Below are 24464 nucleotides of genomic sequence, written 5' to 3'. Positions count from 1 at the left end.
GGCAAAGCACAAAATATCTTCTCAACTTCATGCAAGGTTAATCGTTGTCGCTTCTTTTGTCGTATCTAACTCACTTTCAAGGCGGAGGCTAACGTAACAATATTTAGCCGCTCATAGCTAGTCGTAACCCCTTTATAACACCCACAGTTAATGGAACGCACATGCTTTTCACATCAGCTTAACGTTTTCTCTTTTTGCCCCTCGATTCTACCAGCACACTCACCCACTCTGCCTGCTTCATTACCTATTATTCCCCCTTCAGACATATCTACCCCTTCCATGATGTCCACGCCTCGCCTGCTCGTCTTCCTCTTCGCGTTCACTCTCGTACGTTTCACTTCCTCTAGTTCGTCTCTCTGCACCTGCAACAATAGCGAGCTAGTGCGCCCATTCTGTCGCTAGAAGACGCAATATAACTTACTTCAATACATTCTTGGAATCAGGTTTTCCTCAGACTCAGACAATCTGATCGCGTAAGTAGCCAGTGGACACCACCTTTCCAATATGCTAAACGTCGACGTGCTGCCGCCTCCTGGCCATGACGGCGACGACGAATCCACCGATGACCAAACGATCTTACGCCTCCATGCCCCCTCTACTTCTCTGCAAGAAAGCAGCGGAGATGACCATAGATTGACGGAGCAAGACGCCGCCGATTACGACGCTTCCCAGGCCACCTCGCAGTCTCAGTCGCATCGATCTGGCGCCCAGAAACGCCACAAAATCGGCAAAGGCATTCAGCTGATCCTACTCAGAAAGTATGTACTCTGCGCCAAGCAGTTTAACAAAATTCCAGACCGGACGACGACAGAACAGTTGCTCGAGCAAGGATACGACGAGTTTTACTACCTAGGAGGCAATTTAAACGAGCCCCGACTCCACTATACGGCATTTCTCAAGATGGTACGCAATCGACGTAGTGAAGTGGCCAAACAGAACCGAGCAAATAGCTCTAGACGTCAAAGGTAAGTTCTCGAGTGCACTTTGGATACTTATTGAGTGAGAAAAGCTGAGTAGAAGGTGATTCGTTGAGTAGAGCACTTACGAAGAAGCAGCACAAGGAGCAGATGGAGATCCGAGCGCTAATCGACGAATTAGAGCACGTACGACACGGACAACAACGAGACCCGTTAGAGTACGACGCTCTGGGCTCCAGTTCGGGCAGTGAGCACTCGAGAGCAGTGATGACAGACACTTCTGTGCCAATTCTGTCGGATTCGTCGTCGATTATGGGCGACACAGGCACGGACGGAGGCGTCTCGGCTGGGGACTTATCAGCGGCCGAGACGTACTCTTCCGTCATGTCCGGGACGGAAAGTGGAAGCGAAGATGTGGTCGTCTCGAGGTCCAAGCTGGACTTGATGCTGCGGATAGCACAGGAGACGCTAGTGGCCCAGAAGAAGATCTTGGAGGAAGTACGAGCGATGGAACAACGCGTTACGGGGCTCCATTAGTGATCAGCTGGTGGCCAAATGACATAAGACAGTGTGCTCTATCTATGGAAGGAGAACCGACGGGTTGTGGTCAAACGACAAACCCCCCAGCCAAACTAAGACACCAGATTGAGAATGGCGGACCTGATCGAGAAGATCGGACGCTTCTTCGCAGAGCAGGAGGCTCAGATCCAGGACACTTTGACTCAGGTTGTGCACGCGTCGACGCGTTCTTCTTTGCCTCACTTCTACCCCCCTCCTCCAGTTCACAGGATCCCATCGCATTTGACCGATAGAGGGTCTCCAAATTCGAATCCCGTCTCCAAGCCACGACGTAAGAACTCGATCCGTCGACGTCGATCAGTGAATAAGACTACTACAGAACCGACGCAGTCTCGGAGCTGGCAAGATGATATCGACGCGATTCTCACCTCACTTCAGCCCCAAAACACGGGAGCTGGATCCTCTAATAGCTCGTCCATTCCCTCGAGACCGACAGTACCGAAAACTGACAATGGGATTCTCCCAAGTGACGAGTTAGTGTCGTGGCGCTCGTCGTCTTCTCTTAGCAGCAGAGCCCTAAGCACCAGAGACGAAGATCGGGCGTCTCAACCCACTTCTGAAGCGCCTGAAAAACACCGGAAACCACGTCCACCACACCAGAAACATCACAAACGTTCACGCAAGAAAAAACGCTCTAATAACCAGGAAGAAGAGCGACCGGATCTCAAGGCTACAGCTCTAGCAAACGCTGAGAAGGTCGCAGCGGCGCTAACTCTGGCTCAAGAGCGAGCGAAGCGTATTCAACAGGAAAAGCTGCAGCTTGAACGCGAACGAGAACTTGAGCGCCAAGAAGCTGCGTGTCGACTGCAAGAGCAAATGGTGAAGATTGAAGCAGTACGCGCGAGATCTTTCAGACATAATATATCGACGATATCAACCGCACGTTCAACGCTTTCTAACGATACGGAATCAGTTTGGACAGCCGATTCTAACGATATGAACGAGACCGAGAAACACGCGAGTGAATTCATGATTGCGCTAGAAGCTCAACTTCGGGAAAAGGTAAGGGGATAGCTTTTCTAGTGTGAAATTCCGGAGAAACTTACCCATTTTTTGTCATTTTGGGGGGAGTTAGATGTCGTTGGAGATGCACGTAAAGCAACGTTACATTGAAAAGTACAAAAAACGTGAACGTGTTCGTTTGAAATTGGAAAAAGTTGCAGAGCATAATGCTGTTCATCGCTCTAAAGTTGCTCGTCTGGCGGCTACGAAGGCTTCGTTGGAGATGGAACTCGCCGCTGTGCTTGAGGAGACTGCACAAACGCGACAGAAGCGACGAGAACTTGAGCTCGCGGACGAGAAAGAGCGACTCAAGCGGCAGCGAGAAGCAGAACGAGCTTTGCAGATACGACTTCGAGAAGAAGAGTGGGAAAACATGATGGAGGACGAAAAGGCGCGGTCGCAAGTGGCGGCAGAGGCGCGAGCGAAAGCCAGCAAGCGAGTCGAAGCGCATTCGGCCAAATTACGGAAATTGATGCACGCGTTCAGATACGAGCCACGTCGATCTTCTAGCAGCACTGTATCGTCCAGTGCTCGAGACAACGACGACAGTGACGAAGAACGAAATGAGGCTAACTCACAGGCTAGTACCGGGAGCATGGACAAATCGTTCAAGATGGACTTGTTGCTGCGTCCGGAGCTCGCGGGTTTCGAGGAAGACGGTCTTTGCAACACCAGTGAACTCTTGCAGCCAGAAAATGCGCTTAGGTGGCAAGTGCCGAGCTTCTCCGATCCCGATAACTTCATGAAAGTGCTGGTGGATATGGTGAGTGACGATGAAGAGTAATGCAAATCCACATTGGATGATACCTCGGTTGTAGCAAGATGCAGTGGCACTGCATCTTGCTAGTGGGCAAAGATTGGCTGTAATTATCGTCAGTTCTTGATTCGACTTTTTATCCTTGTGGCTGCGACCCGGTCCTCGATTATCAGCTCTTGGTGCCATACAAATCTCAAGTCGGAAATATTGTAAAAGCACCGCATCTAACGTTTAAGAATGATCTCGCGGTGCTGTGTAGTTACTTCAAGTACATTTTATCACACACGCTTACTGGCACTGCACAACTACCGGAACATGTTTCCTTTTACTTCAGTCTTTATTTCTGAGTGCTGGCTACGAAAGCGAAGATTTTTTTTATGCCTCGTCACATCACCGATGCCGTGTCGTTGAACGTTTTGTACACAATGTCGCTCTTCTCGTCGCATGAGTGGACAATGCCCCGTGTTGGCGTTAAACTCCCAGTAGTTGACAAGATGAACGACCGAACTTTACGAGCCGACGCAACGACAGAGAACTCGGCGTCATATTTCTTGTCTCCAGCGACGTATCTGCCTCGACACTCGATATCTTCAAAGACCACAAGTTGCGTCCCTCGAGGCTCTCCATCCCATAGAAAAGCAGCTACAGCGAGGCTGTCGGTGCACAGCGGGTAACAGCGATCGGTGGAATCGAAACGAACTTGGCCAACGTAATCATCGAACTTGCTGTCCGTGTACATGAGGACAGTGAACGTCGACATTACAGTGCAGCAGACTGTAGCCATGACGATGATGGTCGCTGCGATTGAAGACCTCATCGCTCTGTGCGTTGCAGGGGAGATCAGGGAATAACACGGTAGCTAGGCAAGGTTATCTATCAACCCATTGCATTTGGAATCAAACATAATAGCACGTGTCATCTAGGGTGGGGTGGGACGCTCTGGCCTTCATGACAATACCGCTGATTCCTCCAGATCTCTCTGATCGCGGCAACATCGTGTTCATTGTCCAGTTTCACCCGCTCGACTCACCTCAACTACTTCACTTATGCTGTATCTGACAACTTTACTGCTGGTCATGTCGACTATCCTGGTTAAAGCTGAAAACTGCTCTGTTCATACGATCTACGCAGTGTTGGAGCCTGTTGCATCGGACCCAAACTTCGCCACGTGCCAGACCGACAGCAACTACTCGCTACTATCGTTTGAGAACCTGTCCCTCAACCAGACTGAAGGGTTTTGTGCTAGCTCTGCGTGCCAAGCGCTGCTCAAAGCCACGTTGACGTCGGGTCTACTACCTCACTGTGACGTGGTCATTGGTGTTCACTCCCTAAACCTTACGGATGCTGTAACCATCGCCTCGAAGTGCTCCGAGACCCTCGAAGAGCGCGTCGTTGACGAAGATGAAGGTGAAGGTACAGTCGGCCGTATAGCAGGCAACATCGTCGATGTCGTCGCACATTCCATCCCCATGGACGAGCTTGTGCTGGCTCTGCTGCGGGTCTAGATCTGCTACTCTAAATTTACATTTACAGCCTCAACCCCCCCTGTATTTACACATTTGTTAGAGTTGTTCAGTCTTCTGCTCGCGGTGTGCGCAGATCTTGGCGGCCCACTCACGCACACTCTTCTTGACGTCTTGTTCGTCGATAGTCGTCAGCTTATGGTTAGCCAGCAAGTGCTTGCCATTGATCCAGACGTCCGAGACGTGCTCGCGTCCAGCCACATACACGATGTGGCTGATAGCGCTGTACATGGGGATCATCTCGATACTGTCGCACTCGACGGCGATCACATCTGCGCGCTTCCCCACTTCAATCGATCCGATGTCCTTCTCGAGTCCAAGGGCACGAGCACCGTTGAGCGTAGCCATCTGCAGTGCCTCAACTGCAGGCACACTGGAGCTCTTCAACGTCTGCGCCTTGGCCAAGATCGCAGCCAGCTTCATCTCCCCAAACATGTCGAGCGAGTTGTTGCTGGCCGCTCCGTCCGTGCCGATACCGACGTTCACTCCGCGCTCAATCATCGCTGTGATAGGAGCGATACCAGACGCCAACTTGAGGTTGGACGACGGACAGTGAGCCACGTGGGCTCCAGCCTCCGCGACGTCCTCGATCTCCTCGGCTGTGAGTTGCGTCATGTGCGCACAGATGAGGTGCTCAGACAACAAACCCATGCGCTTCAAATTAGCCAATGGACGCAGCTTCTGGTCGCTCTGGTGGCAACTCATCGACTGGCGGTTCAGTTGTTCACTGTCGTTGCATTCGCTCGCCGTCTCGTGCAGATGAATGTGCACACGAGCCTTGTGCTCTCTGGCCAGCGCGTCCGCCTGTCGCAGACTCTTGTCTGAGACGGTGTACGGAGCATGAGGCGCCATCGTCACTGTGATGAGGTCGTGGCAACCAGGTGCGTACTTCTCAAGGTTCGGCTTGGCCTTGTTGAAATAGTCGTCGGCTCCAGAGCCGTACGGGCCTGGGAACTCCATGACCACCTGCCCCACTGCCCCACGGAAGCCCGTAGTCTCCAATACCTCGCATATCTGATCAGGGAAGAAGTACATGTCATTACAGCAAGTAGTGCCGCAGCGTAGCATCTCGGCCACGGCATGGGTCATGCCGGTCTTGATGAAGTCCGGGCCAACAAATGCGCCTTCAGTGGGCCAAATATCCTGCATGAGCCAGTCACACAGCGGCTTGTCGTCTGCCAGGCCACGCAGTAGCGTCATGGCCGAGTGCGTATGCAGATTCACAAGTCCTGGAGTGACGATGTGGTTGGAAAGATGACGCTCCTCTGTGCCGATGAAGAGCTTTTGCGCCTCGTCACGAGGCAGTAGAGCCACGATTCGCGAGTTATCAATGACAATTGCATGGTCCGAAAGAACCACGTTGCGCGGAATCACGGGGATCACGTGGGACGCGAAGATAATGAGGTCCACACGCTGCTTGGAGCTCGAGATATCGGCGTCTTCGGGGGTCTGGTGAGGCGGCATGGTGCTGGTGCTGGCAGCTGACAAGTGACCGTGATCTGCTGGCTTGGCATATTAATAGAGCGAGATGAGGATTGGTTAAAAACAAAGTAGAAAAAAGATGATTTGGTAAGATTTCGGTTCATGTGTACAGTGAAGCTTGTTAATATTTGCACAGAACAGATGGGAAATACTTCTGGGGACAACTTCAATTTGCTCTATTGGCGCAGTAGGAAAAGAAGAGTTCCTGCGAGTTGACCGACGTCATCCATTGGGGCCGAATGACCTAATGCACTTGCAACGTGGCTTGAAATATGCTGCGCCTTGCTGTGGACGTCGCCCTTATCGACAACGCGCTCTTGAAGTTGCAATGGACCCACACACTTGGAATTCACCATGACTATTGCATCCGTCAGACTGAAAGTATGCGAGTCAATGGCCACGTTGCAGTCGGGCACTAGGTCCGAAGACAGTGTGCTACTTAGCAGAGCCTGGCATGCAGAACTTGAACAGAATGCCCGGGTCTGTTTGGTCGAGGGACTCACAAGCGACTGCAGCGTGTATTAGTTGCTGTCGGACTGGCAAGTGGTGTATGTTGGGTCTGATCTCATCGGCTGGAGAACGTCGCTGACTGCCTGAGAAGTGCAATTTTCAGCGTTGACGATGACCCCGGGTATGAATAGTAACGCCGTGAGGAATGTTGTGAGTGTTTGCATTGTTGGCGGTGGAGTCACAAGCGCAAATGCCGAAGTTGGTTGAGATGGTTGCAGCTGCGAGAGATGTATAGACAATCTTTCTCGATGAAAGAAATATGGTGAACGTTCAATAGATGTTTCCAGCTTGGCAAGAGACGAGGTCTGATGGACATCAACGTAGAGAGCAAACACAGAAGCCTAAAATAATTTAAATGCGACTTCAAGCAAGATCATTCGTACAGTGCGACCGACAAGAGGAAAGTCAAACGTGTAGAGAGCAAGCCCATCTCAGCAACAGGAGAAAGACTTCAGCTACATATTGTTCCATTTAATTCTTCTCTACGAGTGCAGAGGTCAGGAAGTTATCGCGGAGAGTCCAGTGCAAACTCGGTGTGTTAACCCATGGTCCGCCCTGCCCTATTTATCATGCAAATCCTGCGCAATTATAGCCGATAGTCATTAAGTAAAAGCTCGGCGGTTTTCCTGAGTCCTGAGTCTGGCATCACGCCACTTTATTCCGTTCCGTGCGATGGAGACGTCGGCCACCCCCGCCTCGCACCTGGAGGATCTTCCTTTAGCCCCTGCTCCTGCAGCCACATCACCTGACTCGTCGTCGTCCGCTTCGAGCTCCGGAGGCGAAGAACCCGCCGAGAAACTGCCGCCTGCAGCTCCAGTGCTCAAACCGCTGGACCCTGCGAGCGACGAAGACGCAGGTGACGCTCCCACAGCGACAGGCAATGGGGCAAGCGCTCACGGTCTAGCCGGTGCCTTTGGTCTCATGAAAGATCGAGCGGCTACGGCCAAGAAGACACTGGGACCGCAACTGCTGAATATGAAGGACATGACCAGCAAAAAGTAGGTCCAATAGTGACCTATTTCTGATCTGTGTGGGTGCTAAATGAAATGGCTACATCTTCTTGCATAGGTTGGAGAAGTACCAGCCGACAATTGTGAAGGCCAAGACGTCGGCTACTGCAGGTTTGACGACAGCGGCCAGTAAAATGAAAGAAGGATCGACCCAGGGCTGGAGTATGTTGAAGACCAAGCTGGCGGCGGCTGGACCTGTGGCCGAGAGGATCCACACGATGGGACTCAATGTCATGACCGACATTTATCTCGGAGACACCACAGTGGATGCGCTGGGGTATGTGGATGACCCCAAAAGTGCCAGCTGTCTCTTTTTACACAAGTACAAAACTGGGAATCCAAGCTCCGACTCACCGTCGAAAACAATGGGGCTGTTAAGAATGAGTAAGTTGGTACTAGATTATGGGTTCATTGTACATTTCTAACGTCGATTTGGGTATGCAGCGCGCACGATCAGCAACTCGAGTGTCCAGTCAACTGAGAATGAACCAGTTGCACCAGTTGCGCCAGGTGATCAATGCCTTGCCACACCTTATATTCTAGGCAACATTTTGCTGTACTGTGGAGATCTACCTGTACTAGCGCGAGTGTCCTGTGTGAACAAAGCGTGTCGAGATTTCATCGCATCCGAGCGAAGATTAGAGAAGTTCTGCGTGCGCTACGGACAATTGCCGTCTAGTCTCCGGTTTGCGTACTGGGAGAAATCTGCAAACGTCCGTAAAACTCGTGACACTGCTGAGCTGGACTACGATACGTATCTGCAGATGGCCATCTCGAAAGGTGACGCAACAGAGTCGATTCTGACGGATGTGCGTCGTACGTATGGCCGTGTAGCACCCCACAAACGTGCAGCGAACCACAAAGACCATGTATCTGAGGAAGACTTGACCACGCAGCTGAGTGAGATCTTACACGCCTTGGCCGGTCGATTCCCAGCTGTTGGGTACTGCCAAGGAATGGATTACATCGCTGCTCATGTGTTGAATAAAGTCAAGAAGAGCGGGTCTGCTGCTGATACCAAGGCTGAAGCGGAGAGCACCTTCTGGCTGCTAGTGACGCTGTTTGAACGCTACGAGCTGCACGATATGTTCGCTCCTGGACTGCACACTCTGCATGTGCATTGCTTCCAGACGCAGAGACTGTTGGAGCTGACGGAGCCAGCTCTTGCTGGGCATTTCGCAAGTGAGAAGGTGCCGATCGAGATGTTCGCAGTTGGCTGGTTCCAGACACTGTATTTGTACTTGAATGTGCTTCCTCAGGACTCGCTGGATCGCATCTGGGACGTGTTTCTGTTCGAGAAGAACTGGAAGATCATGCTTCGCATGGCACTGGCATTGCTGCAGCTTTCAAAGGAACACGTGATGGAAAAACCCATTGACGAGATCATGCAGTTCTTCAACACATTTGCAGATAACGCCGACGAGATTCTGGCAGAATCGCCACTTACCGAACGAGCGCTGCGTCTAAAAGTGACAAATACGGTCCTCACTAAGCTGCAGAAGCAGCATGTCAAGCACAAGCGCGCATCTCCTACCAAGACCCAAACATTCAGTTAAGTGTTTTTAAGGACTCGAATAACAGTTAGCTACCCGTAACGGAAATCTGTTAAGTGTCTTCACGTTTACCGTAACAGGAATTCTTCCAGCAAGACTGGGACGAGCAGCTGCGCTTCACACTCGCGTTTGCCGACCTTCTCTACTCGTCGCCTGCCCATTGCCACCATGTAGCCAATGAATTGGGCCAAGATCTTCTTGCGCTTCTCGATCCCCGCGGTTAGCTTGACAAAGCCACGTGGCTGGGCCAAATTGAACCGAACGTACACCAGGAAATCCAAGCAGTACTGACACGTGCACGGGGGTAGGATGCTCACGGCGCTTTGGATGCCTTGACGTAGCCCCTCGAACTCCGTAAAGCGCCGTTCTACCTTTAAGACGGAGTGGCGACTTAGATGCACCTCCAGCACATAAAGCACCGTCCGGTCCTCAGTACGCGTGTCCGGAATGTCGATGTTGCTGACCTTATTTAGAAACTCGACGGAGGTGTTGGCCCTCCATCGCCGATGCGCATCTTGGTTCAACCGCTGCTGGAATTCTGGCTCAACTGGCGGCGACGTCGGTGTCGCCTCAACGACCTCGCCTCCTTGAGTTACCACTGCAGGTGCGAGCGGCTCGAGGCAGCCTACGTCGGCTATCACTGTCTCCATCACGGCGATACCAACTGTGACGCACAGTCGGTGAGTCAGAAGCTCTGACTCAGAACTTCGGGCGAGGTTGAAGTAGGACACAGTACGTGCTCACCATCATTATGAAGATGACAAGTTGCCATCGTACGTAGCCAATGTTGGCAAGTAACTTATATTCAAACTATGAATCACAAGAATCTTGAATTGCAAGCTGTAAGAACGTTTTAAACGAGTTACTCTTCATGTGCATGTATTCTACATCTACACCTTGAGCTACGCACACAGTAATTCGTTTACATGATGTACATTACGGAAGTCGAAGAAGATGAATGCAAGTCAGCAGCTAATGAAAGAGTAACATACCGGTGCACTTGCGCCAATGCAAACTTGATAGCGGCTGGTCAAACTTGGTCGCATTTGCGGTGTTATCCTAATTGTTTTTACTTAAATATGGCATGCCACAAAATTAATTGAGAGTGGATTAAATACACATGATCTCCCCCGTACATCTTCATTTCGGATTCTACGCGTAACATTAAACTCATGAGCTAACTGGGTGCCAATGGTGACACCAGAGAGTGAACCGTGTTTCGCTTAGCACTCAAGCGGCCTGACTTTTCACCCTCACGTCTTGAGCTTAAGCGACATCTATCAGAATCATTTATAGTACGTATCCAAAGAATTGTTTTGAATATTATGAATATGGGAAGCACCGACAGCTCATAACGAACGCTTGGGCATCTATGGTGCTATCTCAGCAGCAGGAAGGCTTGATCAGCCACGGCTCTTCATAATACCGCCACCACTGGCCACATCGCACCGACATGACGGAGTTTTATTCTGCATTCAGTATGCACATGAGTTATGGGGTGTTTGCAACCCAAAAAACAATCAAAACGAAAAAGATTGCTTTTGAAAACTGGTACGCGGGGTTAATCCGTTTTTTTCGTTGTTTTAATCCGCAACCCGCGAGAAATCTCACCAAGACTGTCTCATAGCTTTACATTGGGTAAGTGCGGAAATGACTATCGTTACAGGAGCCGAGTCCGATATCTTGTCGCTGAATTCGATGTGTTAGATCCGCCAGACTGAGCAAACATAATACTATCCTGTTTAATCATTTCAAAAAAGTGCATTGTAAAGAAGTTTCCTCCTAACTCCTGGCTTTACTTGATGACCTCAATCAAATCGGCTCATAGGGTTTTTATTGATCCAAAAAACGTAATTTTCTTTGTACATTCGTCGCTACACAAAAATAATTCTTCAAAAGAAATCCTCTTATATTTAAATATCGAATCCGAAATTTAAAAAGCGGGGAGCACCCGAAAATAGACAATCTTCATGCAACCTTCCTCCAACCTCATCCATCATAATTCCGACACGTCATTCCGAATCACAAGGCGACACCTCGTCTCCGGCCCGTACCGATCCAGCACTGCACGCACCTCCGTCTTCTACATCGAATCGCCTCTCACAGTCTTCGGCTCTGCCGCCATGAACTGCGTCAAAGGCGAGATCCACAATGTACTCTCGATGATGCGCGTGAACGCACGCTGGGCATCTGTGGATCGCTTCACACAGGAGATCCCGGCGTCCACGCAGTCGCCAATGATGCGCGCCTTCAAGCAGCTCCACTACGAGCTGCAGTCAGTGACGGACCTCTCTGACGTGGACACCGTCACGTATCTCTTACCGTTCGTGATGGTCATTGAGTCCGAGCGCACAAGTGGCTTCATCACGGGCGCCGCCATCTCCGCCATCAACAAATTCCTACTGTATGGGCTCATAACCTGCGAGTCCTTACGCGCAGATGTAGCCATCAACCGCATCGCCGTGTGCGTGTCTCGCTGTAGATTCGAGGAGACTCATCGAGCAGACGACGAGGCCGTGTTGATGAAGCTGCTGGAGCTGGTGGAGTACTGTGTTCGTTGCGATGCTGGGCATTTGATTTCAGGGGATAATCTGTGGAAGATGCTGCAGTTATGCTACAGTATCCGCTGCCAACCCCGATCTTCTATGCACTTATGCAGGTCAGCCGACAATACGTTGTCGCATTTGGTGCTTACAGTCTTCGATCGCATCGACGACTTGGAGCCACAACGGAAACCCAGTGAACCGATGACGCCCATGTCGTCACAGACGCAGAATGACGCGAAACAGGACGAGAAGGAGCCGACAAGACCCGAATACGACGCGAGTCTGGACATTGACGAGCCGCAGTCTCCAGTCCAGATGGGGCCGACGTCTGACGCCACCAAAGCAGCAGACAAACCGTACGGAGTCCCGCTATTAGAGCGGATTCTGCACTTTATCTCGGGCCTCATCTCGCCTACAGAGAACGAGGAGATGACGTGCGTCTTGGGACTGAGATTGATCAATGTGGTGCTGGAGACAGCCGGGACGGGACTGGGTAGCCATCTGTGCTTAGTGTCCGTGCTACAAGGAGATTTGTCCAAGTTCTTGCTGCAGAACTCCGAAACGGAGGAGCTGGGCATCTTGTCGCTCACGCTTCGTGTGGTGTTCAACCTGTTTAACTCGATCAAGGACCATCTCAAGGTGCAGCTGGAAGTGTTCTTCACTAGTGTCCACATGCGCATCATCGACTCGCCGTCGTGTTCCGACGAGCAGAAGGAACTGGCGCTCGAGTCCTTGGTGGAGTTCTGTCGCGAGCCGGCGCTGATGCTGGACCTGTACATCAATTACGACTGCGACGTCCACTGCACCAATTTGTTCGAAGTATTGTGCAAGTCTCTGGCCAAGAACTGCCAGTCCATGTCCAGTCCCGACGGCAATCTCAACGCACTGACGCTGCTGTGTCTCGAGGGATTGCTGGCCGTGATCGAGTCGATCGCTCGTCGCTGTCCTTTGAACACGCCCGCGAAGACGTCAGGCTCCAGGACTTTCGGGGGGAACGCAGGAGTATTAAGTTTGAAAGGTTCGGATCTGGCACGGTTCACTGCGGGGGCGTCTCCGCGTACCGACTGCTCGTCGGACGCGTTCCCGAGGGACGACATCTCGCCCATGTCTTCGGTCCGAGATCTCATGCATCTCGTTATGTCAGGAAGCGAAAGCGACTCGGATTCGGAGCAGAGCGAAGCAGACAACCCGGCAGATCAACTCGCATGGCTACACACTGCCCGAGAACGCACCGCTGAGGTGTTGCAGCAACGCAAGAGCATCAAGAAACGCTACGCCTTAGCTGCCGAGAAGTTCAATACCGACCAGAAGAACTGGATGGCCTTCTCGCAGCAGATCGGACTCTTACCGGACAAGTTGACGCCCGAATCGGTGGCGTCCTTCCTGCTGTATACACCTGGTCTCAACAAGACGCTGATCGGCGACTACATTGGCGACGGACCGATCGAAAAGTACCCGTTTAATGCCGCAGCGAGAGACGCGTATGTAGCCATGTTTGACTTCCGCTCGGCGCCGTCGCTGGACGAGGCGTTGCGCATGTTTCTGGCCAAGTTCCGTCTGCCGGGGGAAGCGCAGAAGATCGACCGCATGATGGAAGCGTTCTCGAAGCAGTTTTACCTCCAAGCAGGCTCGTCCGGCCCTCTTGCAGACGCCGATGCGGCCTTCGTATTGGCGTTCAGTATCATTATGCTGAACACGGACTTGCATTCGGACCACATCGCCAAGAAGATGACTATCGAGGAGTTTATCCGCAACAATCGCGGCATCAACGCCGCGGAGGATCTGCCGACGGAATATCTGACGGATCTGTATTATAATATTCTAGAGAAGGAGATCCAGATGCAGCACGACGTGTCCGACTTCATGGAGGCGCCTTCGTCGACGGTGGATCGCTTCTCGACGCAATGGGGACGGCGTGCTGGAGCAGCTCGAGAACGTGGTCGGCGACAGCTTCACGTTCCACCCGAGCATCTTGGAAGCTGCGAGCTGGCCTGTTCGAGAAGGACATGTTCAATTTGATCTCGGAGAGCACAATCAAGAGCATTTTACTGGCCTTCGAGAAGACGTGCGACCTGCACAACATGGAGCGCGCGTTGGAAGGACTGAGCAACTGCGCCAAGATCATGTTGTACTACGACATGAGCGACGAGTTCAACAAGATCATGGGAGCGCTGGCGTCGTACTTCTTGACGTTCGCGCATGGGATTATGAGTGGAGAGAAGGTGTACGTGCCTCCGAGATCGAACAGTGTGCTGACGCAGTCGTCGTCGTCGTCTTCCGTGCCGGAGCAGCTGTCCGCTGAGACGATTGGCGAGCGGATTGTGCGTCGACAGGATGACGGATCGGAAGTTGAGGTGCTGGCAGACACGCGGCCGTCTGGCGGCTCGATAGACGAGGACCTGGTGCAAGGAGCGAAGACGCGTCGTGCTCTGCTAGCGCTGAAGCTGCTCTTCCAGTTCGTACAAAACAAGAGCGAGTGTTTCCGCAAAGGATGGGCCAGTGTGGTGGAGTGTATGCTCATGTTCAACGAGCTGGATGCTGTCCCCACGTCGCTGGTGGAGATCGATGACTTTGTGGACTCACGGGGAGTGCCGTTGCCTCCGATGCAGGGAGGGGCATCGTCTCACGTCCCGTCTCCGCCCAAGATGTCTCCTGGACGTAATCAAGGTGCAACGGGACTGTCGGGGAAGACTCGTGAGCGCTCTCGACGTCAAGCGGAGCGTCAAGCTGCGATTCGGAGTCGTATGAAGAGTATGACGCAAGCTAGTCAAGGCACCGCCTATGGGAGCCACGCACAGAGTGTCAATAGCGGGTCTTTCTGGGACTCGCTGTCGTCTTATCTCTGGGCCGAACAGGAGAAGATTGACGAGAGTTTCTCGCTAGTGAACCAGATGCTGCGGGAGGAAGTGATGGAGCTGGGCGGCGGCATCTTGGAGAAGGAAAACTGGCTGAGACTGACGCGGAAGCTGCAGGAGAAGGCGCTGACGAGTCTTCTGGAGACGCTGATCTCGTGTCGTGACCCGTTCAAGTGCATCATGCAGGCGTCGGACTCGGGCGTGGACGCGATGATGCAGGAGAACGCCATCCTGGTGCTGGAATTGAGTGTGGACATCATCTTGGTCAACTCGCATCGCATCTTGCAGCTGAACTTGTGGGATTCCTTCCATCTGTACGCCAAGCGCATCTTGTCGACGCCGTTGCGAGAGCTGCACATGCAGGGGCTTGTAGAGCGCGTGGTTGTGCACATCTTGCGTGTGAGTATCCGACTCTTCCATGATGAAAAAGTGCGACCGAAGCTGATGGCTACACTGGAGTTGCTGTTGACGATGGATAAGGACATGTACAAGGCGTTGAGTGACCGACTGGCGTCAGGCATCACGATGCTGTTGAAGGCCAACTTGGTGTACATGAACGATTTCCACGACTGGCAAGTGCTGCTGGGCATTCTAGAGAACGTGGTCGAGTATATTAACAGCAGGTCAGCGTGCTGGGAGAGCGTCCTTGTACTGGCTGAAGGAGGACACTTGAAGGACGACAACTTTACGCCGTGGATGTCTCTGTGCTTCGGGTTTATTCGCCACCCAACGTCGTACGCTGTGGACGCCTTGAAGCTGCTCCAAGGACTGGCCAATAGTGACAACACGTACAAGATGGATGGCAGGTCGTGGCTGCAAGTGATGCGCGTGATGCTCCAGTATCTGAACGACGACAGACCGCCAGTGGCCAAGACTGCGTGGGACTGTCTACGCAACTCGCTGTTGCTTCCTGGAGTGCCGGTCGCCAAGGACACGTGGAAGAAATGCTTCGACGAGATCATTTTTGCGTTTGACGACCAGGTGAACGATATCACCGTCAAGATGGCGCGTGACGCCCCGTTGTACAGCGTCACGCTCTTGTCCAAGACGTTCCTGCACAACTTGACCGTGTTGATGGAGCTGCGGGACTTCCCGGAGTTGTGGCTCCAGGTGCTGCGTCGTCTGGCCAAGAAGCTGGTGGCGTCTAGTTCGCCTACGATGCGATCCCAGCAGAGCAGTGTCGTGTTCGAAACGACGTTGCAGTCGCTGTACAATTTACTGCTGGTGCTGAAGGCCGAGGACGTTCTGGAGCGGGTGAGCACGGAGGGAAGCAGCGAGACGCTGTTCGACGAGACGTGTGCGGTTATCGACGCGGTGTGTCCACATTTGAAGGAGCAATTGGGTCTGTTGCCAGTGGATGTCGCCGTCGAGATGCCTGTCGGTGAGAGCGAGCAAGAAGAGCAGCCCACAGCTGAAGATTTAGCTGATGAAGGTCAAGAAGAGACTGTGGCAAGTGATGGAGAGGCAGAGCAGACGACTGAACAGCGGACGCCACACGATGAAGAGACGGAGGCGGCTGTTGCAGCTACGAAGGACGCAGAGGTTGCTGCTGACGAGGAGACGCTGGCGAGGCTGATACCGGAGGTGGAAGACCAAGTTGAAGTTGCACCTGTAGACGAACCGGTGAGTCATCAGGAATCTGTCGCTGACGACAAATCGAGAACTGTTGGGTCCACTTCCAGTGGTCTTCCGACGTCCACTACGACACTGGAGACTGTCGTTATTGGCGACGGCACGTTCGGGATCAAAGTGGACGAGGTTATAGTGGACGAGATCACGGAGGCTGTGTAAAGTTGCACATAATGTTAAAAACATCATTTTCAAGAACTTGAAGTTGCACCTGGTGTTGCGCACATCGTTTATGTGAGTTAGGATTTTCCCACGCCTCATTTCTCGAAACGCGTCACGGGCGACATTAAACTCGAGAGTCGGCGACTTCGCGGCGTCTTCCTGCAGCACAGAAAGCACCATGTCTACTGAATCTTTGAGCGTCGACAAGAGCGAGTCCGTCGCTGCTGTTGCGTCCAACTCCGAGTCTGTAGCTCCCTCTGTGAAGGCCGCCACGGCCGCGCAAAAGAAGACGAAGAAATCGAAGACTAAGGTCAAGGCGGTGGTTGCTGCTGTTGCTGCAGCCCAAGAGCTGACCGAGGCTGAGTCGATCAGCAACTTAACTGTGGATCATCCGTATCTGAGCGTTCTGTACAAACGCATTCGTTCGCACCGTAAGAAGCTCGAGAAGATTAAAAGTCTGGAGCTGGCGCAACTTGAGGAGGGCAAGAAGCCTAACGCGCAGCAACTGGAGCTTATGGGCAGCAAATCAACACTGGAGAAACTCGTGGCGGAGCTGGAGATGCTCCGTGAGCAGTTCGTTGGGGTCTACACGGAGGAGATGGAGAAGAAGAAGGCGGTGGAGGCCGAGGAAGAGACCACAGCTCCCGTGAAACCTGTGGAGGAGAAGGAGGAAAGCGAGACGATCGCAGAGCAAGAGGAATTAACTCCTGAGGGTGAACAGGAGACTCAGGAGGTCCAGGAGACGGCGCAGCAGGTCGTGGAGGACAAGGAACAGGACTTTGCCCGTGTGTTCGAGCTGCTGAAGACTCTGCACGTGGTGAACTTGCACCAAGCTCTCGGTAAAGAAGTCCCGATGGTGTTGGACTTCTTCTCCAAGGTTCTACTGGGCAACACGCGTCCACCCGCCGAGTTGTCGTACGAGGAGAACTTGATGGAGTCGCTGGAGGAGGCCAAGAAGTATCTGACTGCCAGTGACAAGCTCTTTGCGTGCGACACGACGTACAGTGGCTTGAGGACGCTTGTGGACCAATTGGCGGACATGTCGTCGCCACAAGCGGACGAGGAAGAAGTGGAGGAGGCCGCAGAAGAGGCAGCTGAAGACGTGCACGAAGCTGCGGCGGAGGAGACGTCGGACGTCCCTGTGGTGCCAGCTGAGATCAACACGATGCCACAGATCAGCTTCTTCACCGAGTCTCAGCTCGAGGAGGAAGCTGAGCAGACAGAGGTGACGGCACAAGTGCCGGAGGTGGAGAAGGAGCCGGTGGAGAGTAGCGACGTTCAGATCGAGCAGGTTCAAGAGGAGACCACGTCATCTCCAGAGTCTGTTCCTGCTGCGCCGCTCTCGTTCGCTGCGGTTACTGCTGGAGTGACGAGTGAGCGCACGCCGTCGCCGTCCGCTTCGTCGGGATCCTCCGGAAATGACAAGAAGGAGTCTGACAACAGTCCGCAGAAGAGTTCGCGTCGTCGTGGGCAAGGTCGCTGGCGAGAGAAGAATAGTAATAGTAATAGTGGCAACAAGTCTGGATCTCCCACCAACGGAGGCAAGCCGCGCCGTCCTCGTGCTCCTCGCACGAATGACGAGAACAGCAACGTCCAAGGAGGCAAACGCAGCGGATCGAAGGAGAACCGACGTCCGCGTGTCGACCGCACACTGCGGAAGCAACCAAACTCGACGCAGCACTCGACTCCAATGATTGCCCCACACGCATAGGGAATAGGCGACGAGACCGAACGAGGCGTCTGGATGGACAGTTTCCAGTACGTGAGCGCACCAATGGACTTTTGCTGACCTGAGATGTTGATGGTAAATCGGTCAATGGCCACTGGACTTTTGAAGGGCTTTTGTTCTGTGTTGCATTGTGCTGATGTATGATAAAATGACAGTCTGGGACTGGTGACTTGGAGACAACGAGTATGTGACTTACACTGACAACATGCCACGGCATCCCAGCTGATAACTTCGAGCGTCATTCAGGAAGCCTGTGAAGTTTCTTGAGTGTTTCGAGAATTTGCTGGTTAGCGATCAAGACAACGATTGCGAAGACCACCAGTATGCGACTCGGATACGCGCTATGACCCACCAAGTTTCCTGACTCACCGCAACACTGATGTATCCATTCGTTCTTGTAGAGGGTATTTCTCAACTGTTCTAATACAGAATACGGAGACTTCGTTTCTATCTTGACGTCAGTTTTCCTTTTGGCCCCATTATGAGCAAGTTGTTCGTCTCGGTGGCTCTCGGGCTCATGCTGCTCAAGCTGCACACTTGGGTGGCGATCGTCCGTGTGCACTCGAGTCTCGTGCTCAACTTTCTCTACCTGATCTTCACTGTGCTTATGTTCTGGAGCTATTGGCGTGCCATGTGGACTCGACCGGTAAACAGGAAGCCCATCAATGATACCGAGCGTGTGAGTCGCTACTGCGAACGCTGCGATGCAAACAAGGCCGACCACGTGCACCACTGTTCGGTATGCCAACGATGTGTGTATCGCATGGACCACCACTGTCCTTGGACGGGGAATTGTGTTGCCTGGAACAACAAGAAGTTCTTCCTTCTCTTCCTGTTCTACACGTCGCTGAGCTGCGGTGTATTCAACGTTATGGTGTCTCCAATGGTGCGGGAAGCGAGGTTTCAACAGCACGAAGTGCTACTCAAGTTTGGGTGGGTAATGACGCTGGGCGTTGGACTGCTGCTGGCTGGATACTTTACGTTCCACTTGTGGCTACTACGGGAAGGCAAGACGACGCTCGAGTTCTTAACGAGTAAGAGAGGAGAGTTAGCGGACTGCAGTTTTACACACAATGTGACGGTATACTTCGGTCGCGACAAGTGGAGCTGGTGGCTTCCCACGAAGCCGACGCTGGACGCTGCATTGGGAGGTCGGAGGGAGGCAGACGACGACGGAGAAGAAACAGTGCAACTCGTGGTGGAATAGGCAAAGAAGATCACATGAATACTGTACAGTACACCTCGCATTTTGTGAGTTATTGGTGAGAAACCTAGAAAGGTAGAAAGAACCAGGCGAGCGACGAAGACTACTTGGGAAGTTAAGAGTAGTGCAAAACTTGAATGCTTGAATAATCCATCCATGCACACGTCAATATCAAGTTGATATTATCAACCTCCATGCTGACAAGCAGTTTGCCGTTTTGAAGTTGAAGTTAAAGATGAGAAGACAACACTTCCATCGTCATCTTGAGCTATTTGCTGGAACATGGCTGGCACTTCGACGCATCGATCTTCTGAAAGGCAAGCCAGGACAGCTACGAAGCTGGAGCTCCCCACACGGGATCCCGGTGTTTTTTTTGCGTGGAGCTGGGGATAAAATAAAATTCTGCACCTCGAGTTGGAATTTAACGAAAGAGAACGTGGGTTTGCCTGCGTCTGACCTGCTTACTTTTCTTTCTTCTTCTCTTTTCGTTTCTTCTTGTCTTTCTTGCGCTTCTTGCGCTCCTGTTGCAAGTCTTCGAACATCTTTTTGTACACTGGCAGCTTCGACTCGTAGAGCTGCTCGATCTCGATCGCCATCTGATGGACCGGCTCCCCCACGCGGTTGAAGGTCTTGGCGTTCGCAGCCATGAGCTTAATATCCGTCGAGAACTGGTCGATCTTCGTGTACTCGGCGTGCTCCACCTTCTCCTTCATGCGGGTTAAGTCCATCGGGCTCTTGACGTAATCAAAGTAGTTGGGTACACCTAGTCTCTTGCAGTTGTCCTTGGTGAATTTCTGTATAAACGGGTTGCCGGGTTTCCCACTGACAACCCACCCGGCCCAGGTGAGTCCACGTAGCTCTGTGACCAGAGGAGCCAGCAGCTTCTGCAGCACAGTGGCATCTTCTCGTTCTCGTTTCTTCTTCTTCTTCTCTTTCTTCTCCTTGCGATCTTTATCGTCTCTAGCTTTGCCCTTCTGCTTCTCGGTATGAGCGGCTCTTTCCGCTCCAGTAGGAGGCGGCGCATGGATAAGGCCAGGCGTCTTGCTTAGTGGCCGCATCACTGGGCCGCTCTTGCTGCCTGCGGGGAGCTGAAAGGCGCTCTTAACAACGCTCTCTGGCAGCGGTTCAATGGGACGATCAAAGGGAACACCTTCCAGTAGTGACAAGAGGTCGCCTTTCGTTTCTCCGGGCGTGAGCGAGTCGCGCGCCTCGCCCACGCCGCGCAGAAGGTGATGGTAGGTGCTGGGGAGCGTTGTCTCGGCCATCTTGGCTAGATGCGGCTCCAGTTTGTAGTGTGTCATCAGGTTACGGTAGTCCACCTCATCAGCTTCGACTGTTGCAGCAATTAGATTAGTTATTGCGAAAGTGAGAGAGGATATTGCTCATGGACGCACTGTTCTGGGTGCCTCGCACGAGGTAGAATTGCTCCGGATCTAGCGTGGCTGTGAGAGTAAACGTGGTATCAACGAAGAGGGGATATTATCAGCTATATGTTACTACGCAGATTAGTAGCAAAGGAGATCGGGAAACAGCATACACCCGACGCCAAAGAGCTTGGAGTCGTACCATTCGCCATGTTGACGGAGCAATCCCAATTCGAAAATGATATTATTTTGTGTGGCAAACATCGTCCAGTAGGGTAAGAAGCGTTTGGTATTTACTTTTGTAACATTTGTAGACTGGGACAAAGAGTGTAGCCACTTCTTGTTTTTTTTTTACGATGAAGAGCGCAGCGGAGTGCCGCGTTCTGGTCGTGGGTGGTGGCGTAATCGGGCTTACCTCAGCTCTGGCATTGCTGCAGAGTGGTTTCCGCCACGTCCGCGTCGTGGCTGAGAGCTTCGAAGCCACTACATCGCACATAGCTGGCGGTCTTTGGATGCCCTTCTCACTACCCGATGATGCTGACCCTGCCAAGCCTCGGTGTGTCAATTACTGCAGTCTGATATTATTCTCGATGTCCAGCTAATCGACAATCCACTATATCGCTTCGCTTCAACAGCAAGTGGTGCGAGGCGAGCTACGCATGGTTGACACAATTGATGGAAACACACGGAGAGGAGGCGGGCATTCACGTTGTACAAGGAGTGGAAGTGTCGAGTGAAGGCCCCCCACTAGTGGTGAGAGCTCACTTAGCCCTAATTTCTTGATTACTATTATATTTTATAGTAGCATTTGCTGCAGGTGCATCCATACTGGGCACACTGTGTGGAGAATTTCCGGCTGCTCAGTCGGGAGGAAGCAGTAGAAGTGTCAGCGGATGCAGAGCATGGCTTTGCATTCGGAACCATTATCTACAACACTGGGTAGGTCTTAGTATTTTAAATTACTCTGTAGACTGACTGTTGCTGGCTTCGTCAGGGTGTTCATGAAGTGGCTCCAGAAAGAGGTGCGCCAATTGGGTGCAACGTTTGAGCAACGTCGCGTGAACGACTTCAATGTCGAGGACTGCGATTTGCTCGTGAATTGCTCGGGTAGGTTTTGTTTCGGATGTTTTTTTAACTTTGTACGGTATAATTTTTAATTGTATTATTGACCCATAAAGGTCTGGCGGCGAGGGATTTGGCTGGGGATGACACGGTTTATCCCATTCGTGGACAGATCATCAAGGCAAGAAAGGTTGTCTTTGAGTCTGCAAACTACCAGTAGCTCACAATTCATTTTAGGTCCACAACCCGAGGCTTGACAAATACGTCGCTGTGATTCATCGTGACGGACACCACACCTATATCATACCACGTCCACACGGTGATGTAGTGCTGGGTGGAACCGTACAGCCGCACTGCTGGAACGTAGCGAACGATGATGCGGATGTAAAAGGTGTGTGGGAACGTTGCTGCAAACTGTGGCCAGAGGTGCGGAACAGCACGCGAATTGAACCGGTGGCGGGTCTGCGTCCTGGTCGAAGTGGTGGCGTGTGTCTTGAAATGGATCCTCGTCCAACAAACGGCGGTGCTTTGGTGATTCACAACTATGCTCACGGTGGATCGGGCCACACACTGCACTGGGGGTGTGCGCTAGATGTGGTTGCGCTGGCGTCCAAGCACTTTCGCACACATAAGATCGGCAAACTATAAAAATGACATGTGGATCGATTTATGCAGCGCTGTAATAGCTTGCTTTTAATACTATCAATTGAAGTGCGATATTCTTTTGTGGAGCTTTTTAACTGCATAAAATCACCAAACAGGGCTATTAATAAAAAATAGGGCATAAAAGATGGGGTGAACCAAAACGGAGTTCGTGAAAATGTAAGTGTTGAAGTGTAAGTCTGCGGCTCTTGTAGTTGACCAATGGAGCAGGTATCAGACCGTTGTATGCGAGGCGGCGAGAATCAGAAGGACAGGGCGAGAAATCGCCAAGGTGAAAAATCAATCAATCTTTTTCTTTGTTGTTTGCTGAGAGCGTGTGGTCTTGGAGTGAGTGCGATTCCCAACAGGGTTCTGAGCCCAACGCGGTTGACTTCCTCTCTCGCTCGGAAAACAAGATGTCGAAGCCTCTCAAGTACAACAATGATGGTGTACCCAAGAACTGGGACGGGAAGGATTGGAGAACCTACAAGTGGGCAATGGAAGCAGTATTCTGTGAGAAGGAAATGATCAACATTGCAGACGGTAGTTTGGAGCGCTCAACACTCACCACGGCCGAAGGTGAAGCTGAGTTTGACCGGAAACAGCTCCAGATTAAGCGTATGGTAGGTACATCGGTTCCATCCGACATCCTACAACAAATACGGGACAAGAAGTCAGGAACGGAGATTTGGCAGGCCTTGGTGGATTTGTTTGAGAACAAAACAAATAAGACAGTTAAAGTGCACAGAACTCGCCGGTTGGTGAATGAAATGTGGGACTCAAAACTGGCACCTGGCGGTGATGCCAATCTCCATTTGTGTAAGATTTTTAATACTCGAACTGAGCTGGAAACGTTACAGTATGAGGTTAGTGATATCGATATGGTTGAGATGATGCTGGAAAGCCTTCCTTCTCAAGCAGAGTTCGATAGTTTGAAGTCGGCAGTTCGCTACAGCGCAGATCCAGATGCATTCACACCTACAAAACTCCATGAGATGATTAGAGCAGCCTCGGCGAGACAGGTTGAATTTCATGGTAAGAACGGTGGAGGAAAGCGCGGAGGACATAAAGGCATTGCGAACAAAACAGAAGCGAAGGGCAAGACGGATAATCAGCAGCAGCAATATAAGCACAGTATTAAGTATCCCAAGAAGTGCTTTATTTGTGGTAGTACTGAGCATCTCAAGGTGGATTGTCCACAGCGAGGAAAGAAACAAAGTGGTACAAATCCTGGAGAAGCTGAACAAAAGAGGAAACCGAGAACAAATGTGACGATACGTAGGACTACCACACGATCGTATAATGGTGATATCGATGGTGAAGAGATCAGTATGGTCACTACGGCACCCGGAACACTGGAACATCATGATGATTTCGAAGCGGAAGATACTTCTGATAATCATAAAGATGACGAACTTCAGAAGGAAGATAAGGAAGATGGGGAGACGGATACTGGTGGTGCGTGGTGGTATTTCGATACCGCCGCAAACACACATATCACCGGGAATCGATCCTTCTACATCTCTTTCACTGAAGATGCGTCTCAGGCCCAGAGTGTGCATGGGGTATCGTCGGAGATTGTTTCTCGACTTGCTGGGGTGGGCACAGTTCAGCTTATAACAATAGTGAACGGGGTCCAAAGAGTGTTGTTCCTGAGTGATGTTTTCTACCTACCTGGAGCGGAGCATGGATTTCTCTCGCCCGGTTTGGCGGCCGAACAGGGATTAGAGTTTGACTATGATCGTGAGACTCGAAGTTTCATGATCCAAGATGAGGGTCAGACTGTTGCTGTAGCCGTTCCATTTGAAGCGACGTGGGGGTTCCACGTGACTCATCCCACTGACAGTGGAGTTGTTATACCACAAGACCGACCGTCTTGCAATTTCACGATAGCTGAGGGAGTCGCATCGTTGACACTCTGGCATGAACGGCTTGCTC

The 24464-nt window shown here is 51.9% G+C and overlaps 11 protein-coding genes across 11 annotated transcripts; 7 read left to right on the top strand and 4 right to left on the bottom strand.

Annotated features, from left to right (window-relative positions):
- Positions 1–483: 483 nt before the first annotated feature.
- Positions 484–3282, top strand: PITG_08145 (uncharacterized protein; the record flags this gene model as incomplete). The annotated part of the gene is made up of 4 exons (XM_002904268.1): positions 484–965; positions 1037–1415; positions 1875–2330; positions 2710–3282. 4 exons carry the CDS (start codon positions 505–507, stop codon positions 3280–3282), a joined length of 1869 nt encoding a protein of 622 aa, XP_002904314.1.
- Positions 3283–3640: 358 nt separating this feature from the next.
- On the bottom strand, positions 3641–3994 carry PITG_08144 (uncharacterized protein; the record flags this gene model as incomplete). The annotated part of the gene is made up of 1 exon (XM_002904267.1): positions 3641–3994. The coding sequence occupies one exon, from the start codon at positions 3992–3994 to the stop codon at positions 3641–3643; it is 354 nt and encodes a 117-aa protein (XP_002904313.1).
- Positions 3995–4301: 307 nt separating this feature from the next.
- On the top strand, positions 4302–4760 carry PITG_08143 (elicitin-like protein; the record flags this gene model as incomplete). The annotated part of the gene is made up of 1 exon (XM_002904266.1): positions 4302–4760. One exon carries the CDS (start codon positions 4302–4304, stop codon positions 4758–4760), a length of 459 nt encoding a protein of 152 aa, XP_002904312.1.
- A 57-nt stretch (positions 4761–4817) lies between these two features.
- On the bottom strand, positions 4818–6242 carry PITG_08142 (5-methylthioadenosine/S-adenosylhomocysteine deaminase, putative; the record flags this gene model as incomplete). The annotated part of the gene is made up of 1 exon (XM_002904265.1): positions 4818–6242. One exon carries the CDS (start codon positions 6240–6242, stop codon positions 4818–4820), a length of 1425 nt encoding a protein of 474 aa, XP_002904311.1.
- A 1119-nt stretch (positions 6243–7361) lies between these two features.
- On the top strand, positions 7362–9373 carry PITG_08141 (uncharacterized protein; the record flags this gene model as incomplete). The annotated part of the gene is made up of 3 exons (XM_002904264.1): positions 7362–7768; positions 7839–8164; positions 8225–9373. The coding sequence occupies 3 exons, from the start codon at positions 7443–7445 to the stop codon at positions 9334–9336; spliced, it is 1764 nt and encodes a 587-aa protein (XP_002904310.1).
- A 273-nt stretch (positions 9374–9646) lies between these two features.
- Positions 9647–10788, bottom strand: PITG_08140 (uncharacterized protein; the record flags this gene model as incomplete). Its single annotated transcript, XM_002904263.1, has 4 exons — positions 9647–9700; positions 9735–9997; positions 10326–10392; positions 10783–10788. The coding sequence occupies 4 exons, from the start codon at positions 10786–10788 to the stop codon at positions 9647–9649; spliced, it is 390 nt and encodes a 129-aa protein (XP_002904309.1).
- A 668-nt stretch (positions 10789–11456) lies between these two features.
- On the top strand, positions 11457–16525 carry PITG_08139 (uncharacterized protein; the record flags this gene model as incomplete). The annotated part of the gene is made up of 7 exons (XM_002904262.1): positions 11457–12072; positions 12229–13794; positions 13848–14107; positions 14168–16093; positions 16220–16252; positions 16332–16345; positions 16417–16525. The coding sequence occupies 7 exons, from the start codon at positions 11457–11459 to the stop codon at positions 16523–16525; spliced, it is 4524 nt and encodes a 1507-aa protein (XP_002904308.1).
- Positions 16526–16632: 107 nt separating this feature from the next.
- On the top strand, positions 16633–18369 carry PITG_08138 (uncharacterized protein; the record flags this gene model as incomplete). The annotated part of the gene is made up of 4 exons (XM_002904261.1): positions 16633–17546; positions 17649–17762; positions 17847–17917; positions 17969–18369. The coding sequence occupies 4 exons, from the start codon at positions 16704–16706 to the stop codon at positions 18234–18236; spliced, it is 1296 nt and encodes a 431-aa protein (XP_002904307.1).
- A 366-nt stretch (positions 18370–18735) lies between these two features.
- Positions 18736–19461, top strand: PITG_08137 (palmitoyltransferase, putative; the record flags this gene model as incomplete). Its single annotated transcript, XM_002904260.1, has 1 exon — positions 18736–19461. The coding sequence occupies one exon, from the start codon at positions 18736–18738 to the stop codon at positions 19459–19461; it is 726 nt and encodes a 241-aa protein (XP_002904306.1).
- Positions 19462–19919: 458 nt separating this feature from the next.
- Positions 19920–21045, bottom strand: PITG_08136 (uncharacterized protein; the record flags this gene model as incomplete). The annotated part of the gene is made up of 3 exons (XM_002904259.1): positions 19920–20791; positions 20853–20900; positions 21025–21045. The coding sequence occupies 3 exons, from the start codon at positions 21032–21034 to the stop codon at positions 19920–19922; spliced, it is 930 nt and encodes a 309-aa protein (XP_002904305.1).
- A 133-nt stretch (positions 21046–21178) lies between these two features.
- PITG_08135 (D-aspartate oxidase, putative) lies at positions 21179–22532 on the top strand (the record flags this gene model as incomplete). The annotated part of the gene is made up of 6 exons (XM_002904258.1): positions 21179–21378; positions 21458–21575; positions 21640–21761; positions 21817–21929; positions 22001–22074; positions 22122–22532. 6 exons carry the CDS (start codon positions 21179–21181, stop codon positions 22530–22532), a joined length of 1038 nt encoding a protein of 345 aa, XP_002904304.1.
- Between the last annotated feature and the right edge of the window lie 1932 nt (positions 22533–24464).

The sequence above is a fragment of the Phytophthora infestans genome, genomic scaffold (genome assembly GCF_000142945.1).
Source record: "Phytophthora infestans T30-4 supercont1.12 genomic scaffold, whole genome shotgun sequence".
NCBI lineage: Eukaryota > Oomycota > Peronosporomycetes > Peronosporales > Peronosporaceae > Phytophthora > Phytophthora infestans.
This window is presented reverse-complemented; position numbering and strand designations above follow the sequence as displayed.